The 10069-nt window shown below is 43.8% G+C and overlaps 1 protein-coding gene across 1 annotated transcript; it reads right to left on the bottom strand.

Moving 5' to 3' along the window:
* Positions 1–7690: 7690 nt before the first annotated feature.
* On the bottom strand, positions 7691–9322 carry LOC146394396 (heat shock transcription factor, Y-linked-like). Its single transcript, XM_085009120.1, has 2 exons — positions 8810–9322; positions 7691–8386 (listed from the first exon to the last, which is right to left on the bottom strand). The coding sequence occupies exons 1-2, from the start codon at positions 9320–9322 to the stop codon at positions 7691–7693; spliced, it is 1209 nt and encodes a 402-aa protein (XP_084865246.1).
* Between the last annotated feature and the right edge of the window lie 747 nt (positions 9323–10069).

The raw sequence follows: 10069 nt of genomic DNA, 5'->3' as shown, positions 1-10069 counted from the left end.
GGGGGCTTCCTGAGTGTGGGCAGTGCTGGCCAGCTCGCTCTGCAGTGGAGAGAGCTTCCCCAGTGTGGGTGGGGCTGGCAGGTGCCCACGGAGGTGGAGGTGCATTTCCCATGGCTAGCTGGGGCTTTCTGGGGCAACCTGTAGCAGTGGAGCACTTCCCAAGGGTGGACAGGGCTGGCCGAGTTGCCCCATGGCAGCAGGGCACCTCCCAAGGGTAGGCAGGGCTGGCCAGTTTCCACTGTGGTCGTGGTGCATTTCCCAATGTGGTGAGGAGTTTCCCAGGGCATGTCAGGGCAGTGGGGCACTTCGCATGGCTGGGCATAATTCCAGACATAAGTTCTTCCAATACGTTTTCAATAATCTTTTCTTTTACTTCTCCTTCTGGAATTCCTACTATGCACAGATTGGCCCACTTTATGTTATCCCATATATCTCTTATATTGCTTTCAGGGTTTTTTCATTTGGTTTTCTGTCTGCTGTCCTGTTTGGGTGATTTGCTTTCTTCTATCTTCCACATCACTGATACGTTCCCCTGCATTATTCCTTCCAGCCCTTACTGCCCTTAGCTCACATTGTAGGTCTGCAAATGAATTTTCTAGATTTTCTTGGCTCCTCCTTATGTTTTCTATTTCTTTTCTGAGGGAGTCTGTGTTACAGTGCTTATCTTCTCTGAATCTCTTTCGTATGGTCACTCTGTGTCGTTTGAACTCAAAGTCTGTCAGACTGTTTGAGTGTTGAAGGTTTTAGGTGAATTCTCCTGTTGCATAAACTGGGAATGTTTGCTGAGCTTCCTCATCTTGCTTGTGTTTTCCTTTTAGTGTGAATTTGGGGAAGCCAAAGTGTAGTTTGGCACAGTCAGGGCACATGGTGGTGGTTGGGCTCTTCCTGAGGGCATGCATGGCTGGCCGGGTCCCACCGCCGTGGCTAGGTGCTTCCTGTGGGCAGTCAGTGTGGCTGGGTTGTGCTGCTCTGGTGGAGAGCTTCCGTAGGCTGGGTGGGGCTGGCCAGAGTGTTCTGCCTTGGCAGTGCACTTCTTGAAGCCAGGTAGGGCTTGATGGGTTGTGCCACAAGATTGGAGGGCTTCCTGAGGGCATGCAGGGCTGGCCAGTGCCTGTCATGGTGGACGTGCACTACTCCCAACAATGGTGCAATGTCTCTCCTAGTGTGGTGTACGTCCCATTGTTGGTGCCCTTCCTGCAGCCAGGGGCAGCTGCCTGTGGTTCTCTCCAGCAGTGGAGGGCTTCCCAAGGTTGTGGAGGCCTGGCCGGTGCATGCCGTGGAGGACGTTCACTCCCCATGGCCGGGAGCGTCTTGCCCTAGTGGTCAACAGCAGTAGGGGCTTCCCGAGGGTGGCTGTGCTGGCTCTCTCATGCTGTGTCAGCAGAGCCCTTCCAAAGGGTGGGCAGGGCTGGCCTGTTCCTGCTGCTGTGGTGGTGAACTTCCTGATTTGGGGAGGAGGTTGCTGGGGTGCACCAGGGCTGTGGGCACTTCCTGTGGGTGGACCACCAAGGAGGTGGTTGCCTTCCCATGGGTAGTGGGCCCAGACTACTGCAGAAGGAATATGACTTCTCCCCGGGCATGCCCGTGGTGGAAGCGGGGGATGTGCTGGGAATGCCCTCTGTGCTCTACTAGCTGTTGTGCAAGTGAAAATGCTGTGGAGCAAGGCGTATTCTCTGGTGGCCCACACATCCTGCTCTCCCCTCCCCAACAATGGTGCAATGTCTCTCCTGCAGGCCCAGACCTTCTCCTGGGTTCCCTCTCTTGTGGCTTTCCAGTCCCCAGCCCTTAGCTCTTTGCAACCCTTCACCCCTGGGGCACCACTTCCTCATCTCTTATGCTGTCTCCACACCACCAATCCCAGCCTGCTCCCAGGGACTCAACTCCAAAGCCTAGGGCTTGGCACCCAGTCCCCACCAAAGCGTCTCAGTCTTTGTGACCTGTGCCAGCAGTTCTGATGATCTGTGTGGCTCTCACACTGCCTCTCAGTCCTCTGACCTGCTGATGCACTTTTTGTGGCATCTTGGAGATCTCTTGGACTCAGCTGATCTTTTCGCAGGTTCGGTGAGTTTCCAGGGTGTGGGTTCCCTTTCTCTTTCACCATTCCCTCTCAGGAGTCCAGTCCTGATGCCCCTTCTCTCTCTCTCCTCTTTTCTGTTGCTTTATGCAGTTGTGTCAAGAGATTCTTCCCATTTTTGGAGGTTTCAGTTCTTCGGCCAGCGTTCAGTTGCTGTTCTGTGTGAGTCATTTTACATGTAGATGTGTATTTTTTGTTGCATCTGTGGGAGAGGTGAACAAATCCCCCTACTCTCTCACCATCTGGGCTCTCTAAAATTGTGTCCTTCTTTATCTTTCTCTATGGCCTTTGTTTGTTTCAATGTCTAGTTTTTCTACTATGCATATCACAACTCCTGTTTTCCTGTCTTGACCTTTGAAATATCATGTCCCGTTCTCTCACTTTCAGTCTATACGTGTTCTTTGCTCTAAAGGGAGTCTCTTGCAGACAGCAGGTTGTATGTTTTTACTTTTTGATCCAATCTGCTGCTCTGTGTCTATTGATCAGAGTATTCAGTCCATTGACCCTTAAGGTAATTATTGAGAAACATGTATTTATTCCCATGTTAAACCTTGCTTTTCAGTTGATTCGTTCTATTACCTTGGTTTTTTTTTTTTTTTTTTTCTCTTTCATTTTTTTTGATGATTTTCATTTATTTTATGCTTGGATACATTTCTTTTTAGTTTTCATGAATGTAATGTTTGGTTTGATTTGTGGTTTCCCTGTTTTTCAAGTAGGTTAACCACTTCCTACATCTACTTGCATTAGCCTGGTAGTCATATAGGCTGCAACACGATATTTAAAAATAGGTGTCTATATTTTCATACTTTCTTACCTACACTCTATGCTTTTGAATTTCTTCTTTGAGATCTTCGAGTTTGTCCTTTTGGTGTTCCTTGTGTTTCTCATCACTTTTCGAGTAGATTTTTGTTTGTTTGTATGTTTTGATGATGTATGCTGGCTGATTTAAGTGACTGCTTTCCAATCTGTATATGTTCTGTCTTCTTTTTTCTCCTTCTTCTTCTTCTTCTTTTAGCCATATCTGTATTTTTTTAGAATGGGTTTAGTATTGGTGTACTCGTTTAGCTTTTGTTTGTTGGAGAAATTCTCTGTTTCCCTTTCCAGTTCAAATGATACTCAATAAATAAATAAAACATACATAAATGAATAAATAAATAAATGTTAGTCTTGCTGGGAAGAGTATTCTAGGCTTCAGAGTTTTCCTTTTGGAATTTGTATGTAGCTTGCCAATTTCTTCAGGCCTGTAGTGTTTCTCTAGAGGAATTAGGTGATTTGCGGGTTCTCTTATAGTTAATGTGTTGTATTTCTCTTGCTGCCTTTAGAATCCTCTCTTTATCTTTGGCCATTTTCATTATACTAGGTCTAGGTGTGGGCATATTTGTGTTCAGCTTGTTTTGTGCCTTCTGTGATTACTGTATTTTGATACCTGTTTCCTTTAGTTTGGGAAAATTTTGAGACATAATTTCTTCCAATATATTTCCAATCCACTTTTCTTTTTCTTCTGCCTCTTGAATTGCTGTAATGCATAGATGGACCCCTGTTATGCTACCCCATAGATCTCTTATGTTGCTTTCATGTGTTTTCATGTGGTTTTCTGCCTGCTGTCCTGATTGGGTGATTTCCATTATGCTATCTTCCATGTCACTAATTCATTCCTCTGCACTCTTCACTCTGCCCTTCAGTGCCTTTAGCCCAGTTTGGCTATCTGCAAAAGACTTTTCTAATTTTTCCCTATTTTCCCCTAAATTTCCTCATTCCTCTCGAAAGTAATCGACATGACTGTTTGTAATGTGCTCGTAAATCCCTGATATTCAGCCTTCATTCCTTCAGTATATATTCACTCTACCCCTTTTGAACTCAGGTTTTTTGGCCTACGGAGGTCTGTTGCATTGTTTCTGCTTCACATGAAATCTCCTGTACCTTATGTGGGAATTGTTCCTGGGCATCTTCATCGTGTCTATGATTTTCTTTTTCTGTGAGTTTGGGGAAGCAAAACTCTAGTCTTGGGGGGTTACTTCTAGGCAAGAGCAACCCTTTGTATTTTGTGGGGTGTTACCATTTATTTGGGGCATGGAGGATTGCATTCTTGCTGGCTCAATCTTGGGAGTGAGCAGGCCATTATACCGAGGGTGCAGAGTGTATTTCCAGGGAGAGGGAGGTAGTGGGTAGGGCTGATAGTGCCTTCTTGCTGGGGTCTTAGGAGCAGCAAGTACATGCAGGGAGGTGGCACAAGCTACTCCTTGTTTCAAGGCCTTGGGAGTGATGATGAGCTTTTTTCAGAATCATGAGGTGCCCAGAGCATTTGGGAGTGGCAGTGGCAGTGGCAGTGGCAGTGGCATGGTTTGTGAATTCCCAGAGAACTTGGAGCAGAAACAGGTAGTGTTTGGTCACAATGACCTCTTCTGAGGTGCCCTCTGTGGTGATTAGGGCCACAAGGGGTGCCTGTTCCTGGACCCCTAGTGGTAGCAGGCCATGCACACCTCTGGTGGTTTGCCCCCCCAACTGAGGACCCTTATAAGAAGCAGCCTGTCCCTCTTAGCCCACACAGGAGGTGGTGCAACACTGCTCCTAGTTACAGGGTCTTGGCAAAGGACAATGTTCAACCTTCTGGGTGCTTCTTCCGTGCAACTGTCAGAGCATTTGGCACTGACAGTTGCAGGGCGGTTATATGGCCAGGGTGTTGACAGCAATACTGAGTGGTGCTCAGTTGTAGTTCCCGCTCTGATTTCTGACCTCTGAGGTGACTGTGGTCAGAGATTTGGACCTGATCACACACCCCTACCGGTGGCAGGCCTTGACTCCCTGTGGTTTCTGAGATGACTGCTTTGGGTTGTCCCCACTGCCTGTAGATCACTCAGGAGGCACCACATCTCACTTACCCACTTGATGCCCTTAGCCCCCACCAGAAGGATCTGGACACCTATAGCCAGCACAAGAAGTGTCCAGGCTGCTGTAGCACAAGCAAGTGGCTTCTTGCCACCTGTGGCCTGCACCAGGTGCACCCTGCCCTCTGAAAGCCTGTGCACGTGTGAGCAGGGAGATTCCTTTGGCATCTGCCCCTCCTCCTTTTCCCCTCTGCAACAATGGCACCTTGCTTTTTAAGACAAAGTGGGGTCCTTTCTACTCCAAGGATGGCTCTGAGGTGACTCTTGGTATGATTGAAAATAATTCTTCTGAATGTACTCCAGATAGACAGTAAAAGAGAAACATAAGAAGCTGCTAAGTCAAACAGATTCTATATCTTCAAGGGACCTGTTCACCTGGCTGAGGTTTGGTGTTAAAGGCCAGCATTTGTATTTAAGCCTGTCTTTGTGTAAAACAAGAAAGCAACCTCTATGTGTGAATCGGGACATATAAAGGGGTGGAGATAAAGGCAAAAATAACCTAGATCAGTTTGAGGATTTTAGAGAAAATGACACCCACATTTTTTTTCTACTACTTTTTTTTGTAGATGTTTCACTGATGAACTACCACCCTGTGGTGACAGTGATGCAATCTCTGATGATGTCATGTGGACATTGTTGTTGCACTTATGGTGTAAATTATGGTCATGGTTCCTGGATAAGATAAAATATGTTATCGTTTGGAGTGTGAAATGTACTTTTTAAGTAATTGTATACCTTTTTTTTTTTTGTCTTTTGAGGGCCACCCCTGTGGCATATGGGCAATCCCAGTCAGGGTCAAAGCAGAGCTCTGTCTGCTGCCTTACATTGCCGTAGCAATGCTGGGACTGAGCCACATCTTTAACTCACATCACAGCTCATGGCAACTCTGGGGCTTTAAACCACAGAGCGAGGGCAGGGGGTGAAGCTGCTTCCTCATGGACACTAGTTAGGTGTGTTAACCTCTTTGCCATCATGGGAACTCAATGGAATTTATTGATTTATTTTTTCTTTGCAATGAAGACAATCTTGTCAACTAATATCCAAGTTCCATTTGAAGTAACAGATAGACTATAATGCAGCTGAGAAAACACTACGTAAATACTATGTATTTTCCCTTTCCAAATTGACTTTTATTTGCCCCTTTTTCCACACCCACATAATTGAGACCCCCATTCAATACAACTTGGACTATTTCAGAAATCTCTTGGCAGCTATTCTCTATTTCCTTAGTTCCATTTTCCTTTTTGAAACAGTTACAGCTAGGGGACATGTCAAATGCTCCTCTCTAATTATCAAACATTTCAAATATTAAAAAACGGCAAAATAATCTGCCATTGAAAACAATTAAAACGACAAAAGGACAACCTGCAATGGGAGACAATTATTTCAGATGATGCAACCAATAAGGGCTCAATCTCTAAAATCTACAACCAACCTATACACCTCAACAACAAAACAGCCAATTACTCAGTGGAAACATGGGAAAGAGACCTGCATAGACATTTCTCCAAAGAGAATATACAGAGGGCCAACAAGCACATAAAGAAATTCTCAACATCACTGTTTATTAGAGAAATGCAAATCTACACTACTATGAGGAATCACTTCACACTGGATAGAATGGCCGACATTAACAAGTCCACACATGAGAAAAGGCTAGAGAGGGTATGGAGAAAAGAAAACTCTCTTACACTGTGGGAGGAGTGTAAATTGTTACAACCGCTATGGAAACACTTCAGAAAACTAAATATAGAACTAGCATGTCATGCAGCAATCCCACTCTTGGGCATAAACCTGGGGGGAAAAAAAATTTCCATGAAAACTTTATGTGCGCGTGTATGTCCAATGCAGCACTATTCACAAGAGGAAAGACATGGAAATAACCTAAATGACCATTGGAAAGAATGGATTAAGTGATGTTGTATATATACACAATACAACACCACTCAGCCATAAGAAAAGAACAGAATAATGCCATTTGCAGCAACACGGCTGGAACTGGAGACTCTCCTACTAAGTGAAGTAAGCCAGAAGGAGGAAGGCAAGCACAATATGACATCACTTATGTGTGGAATGTGACATATGGCACAACTGAAACTTTCCACAGGAAAGACACCCATGCATTTGGACAACAGGGTTTTGGTTGCCAAGGGGGAGTGTGCAGGATTGTGATGGACTGGGATTCGGGGGTTGAAAATGCAAACTATTGCATGTGGAGCAGGTATGCAATGAGGTCATGCTGTATAGCAATGGGATCTATCTCTAGTCACTTTTGATGCAGCATAATGTGAAACAAAGGATATGTATATGTGTGGGTGAGGGTCTTGGGTGGGTGGGTCTGTGACGGGGCCACTTTGCGGCACAGTATGAAAGTGATAGAACACAGTAAACAAGCTATGATGGAAAAATCATTTTAGACAAAGAAATGCAACATCCCTTTACTCTTAACTGTGTCCAAAATAAAAAAAAATGTAATTGTAATATATACATGTAAGGATAACCTGACCCACTTGCTGTAGAGTGGGAAAATAATAAAAAAAAGAAAAAGAAAAAAAGAATCGGAAAAATTAAAGAAAGAGATCCAGGTGAATAAGAAAAAAAAGAAGATGAAACTATGAAGATGAACATATAAGTTTATTGCTGAAATATCAGAATTGCAGGAATTTGGTGACATTTGCCAGCATAAATTTTCATCTTCACTCTCCTGCATAACCTATAGTCCTTTGATAGGTCAGTGGTAATTAGGGTGATGTTCAGATATGGAAAAGGACTGAGGATTTGGCCTTGAAAGCGAGGCAGCAGATGTGTCAGTGGCCATTGGCATTGGGAACCATGGATGGGCTGCTGCTTGGGGGTTAGATACAGGGCACGCAGTTGGTGATATATTCTGGTATCTGGTTGGCAAAGGAGAAGGCTCCACCCTCAGTCCAAAATAACCACTTGGGAAGTTAGAAATAAGGTGGTACTGAGAAATGGAAGTGGTAGTTGTAATGAAATTCACGATGTGGCCACTTGCTGGAGAGTAGCTGCTTTGTGAGTGCATGTGAAACGTGGTCAACTGACTAAAAATAGCATGTTGAGCCATGACAATTTGTCCTGGTGGCCTGACTGATGGTGATGATGGAGAAGAAAGACCACTTCTAGTTGGGGTAGTTGTATTAGAAATTCTCTGGCTCATAGAAGGCCATCTTATTAAAGGCACATTTAGGTTTGTAGAGGCTGAAAATGCATCTTCTCCACGAGTTTCTGCAGCCACATCAGAATTATGGTTATCCACATCACCCCCTGTTCTAGAGCGCTTCTTGCTGCAACCTTGAAGTAGAGAAGCCGATACTGGAGAAGCATTTTTCACCCTGACTCTTCTTTTCATCCTCACCAACAGATGGGGACAGCCTCGTTTAAAATTTGGATTATGGTAGAACTGCAGCTAAAACCAAAAGAGAAAGGTATTTAGTGACCTTTTAAACAAAGATACGAGGACAAAGAATCCATAAAAATCTGACTTGTTTCATCACACAGAGTTAATGTCAGGAAATAATACTCATCTATTACTAACATTTTCAAAAATTTATGTAGTGGGAACAGGCAATTATGGTCCTTAAATAAAAATGCCTGGTGCATTTACAGTAACAGTATGAGGTTCAGGGGCTTGTATTGGGTGAGGTTCATTGAGAAGGCTCCAGGTGGCTAGGAAATTTCTCTATCACCCCAAATATTTTATGACCAAGTGGCCTTCAACTTAAAAGCGTAGCAGTACTTCATCCCACTTTCAAGGTCTACTATGACCCTATATGTATGAACATATTTGCAGATGTCCCTCTGTAAATAGTAACTGGATATTTCATAATACCTTGTTCCAAGCAGAGACTTCATTATCTTCTGCCAGAATGTTGGCTAGTGCGGCAGGTATTTGAAAATTCCTTCGCAATTTAGTAAATCCATAAAGGTTAAGCTGTCGAACTAAGCTTTTCATACTCTCAGTTTCAAAAATTCTGAAGGGAGCCTTTCTCTCCAGAACTTCTTTCTTGAAGCGTTCTTCATTAATCACGATCGAGGTTCCATTTTCATCCCACCAAATGGACTTAAATCGATCACTTTCAACAATTTCCCAAAGTTTTCTGGGAAAGGGCAGAGGAGGAAAATCATTATCTCCATCTGGTTCAGAGGCACACAATGTGTGGCATGGCTCTTTCATCAGGGAGCCCTCAGACAAAGCCTGGAAAGCTTTTTCTTCAATCTGAGACCTCAAGTCCAAGTCCCCAGTGATTGAGTTATCACACCATGGAGATGTAATGGAGGATTCTGAACCAGTTGATTCATCTTTAGGAGACACACCTTGAATTTCTGTAGGAGCATGTGCCATCTCAGATTTGTTTCTCTTCAGCTACTTTTCTCACCTGCATGGCTTTTGAACTCTGCAGTTTTAAATGCTGCTTTGGTAAGCCTACACAGATAAACTATCCAATCCATCACAGTGGTTGCCAGCCTGAGTAGCTGTGACATCACAAGACACTAGTCTCCTAGCAATCTGAGCATCACCTTCAGTCAGGGTTTACTTCTCTATGAAATTAGCCCAGTTAATATAAAATATGAGCTCCGTACTTGAACAGTAACCCAAAGAGAGAAAAAAAAAATGAGATCAGCAAATGAGACCCCACTCCAATGGAATCTTTTTAATAAAAAAATCACATAAATAAATAAATCCATTTCATCCCTGAAGTAAACGCAAGTTCTCTCTTGTGCACATATGCACTTGTGCCTGTTATGTAAGGCCTTGTAAATGGAAGAAAAAAAAAAAAAACAACGGCAAAGTGAAACAAAAGCTATGCAGCTCTTGAGAGTGTATAACTAGAATCTGTGCAGTATTTATATTCAGAAAAACATAGCCAGTGTTCTATGTTGGCTAGCTTGTTACAAAAGTGTTCTGATCTCTGCTGTGCTATGGGTTCAATCCCTGGCCTGGGAACTTCTGCATGCCCCAGGTACAGTCCAAAAAATAAAAAGACAAAAAGAAAAGAAAAAAAAAAACAAATACACAATCAAAAACAAAACAAAACAAAACAAACCATGACCTTTATCACTAACCAAGACATGGAAGGGCCCTGGGCAC

Source organism: Sus scrofa, chromosome Y, assembly GCF_054392235.1.
Source record: "Sus scrofa isolate SSC_HxYL_T2T_F1_AM1 chromosome Y, Sscrofa_HxYL_maternal_Yorkshire_Landrace_v2.0, whole genome shotgun sequence".
Classification (NCBI taxonomy): Eukaryota; Metazoa; Chordata; class Mammalia; order Artiodactyla; family Suidae; genus Sus; species Sus scrofa.
The sequence above is the reverse complement of the archived record's forward strand: the minus strand, read 5'-3'. Positions and strand labels throughout refer to the sequence as shown.

Coding starts and splice junctions, on each gene's coding strand:
- LOC146394396 (XM_085009120.1), bottom strand. CDS start 9,322: ATGGCACATGCTCCTACAGAAATTCAAGGTGTGTCTCCTAAAGATGAA. Junction 8,387..8,809: donor AAGTCTCTGCTTGGAACAAG/GTATTATGAAAT, acceptor TTTTGGTTTTAG/CTGCAGTTCTACCATAATCC.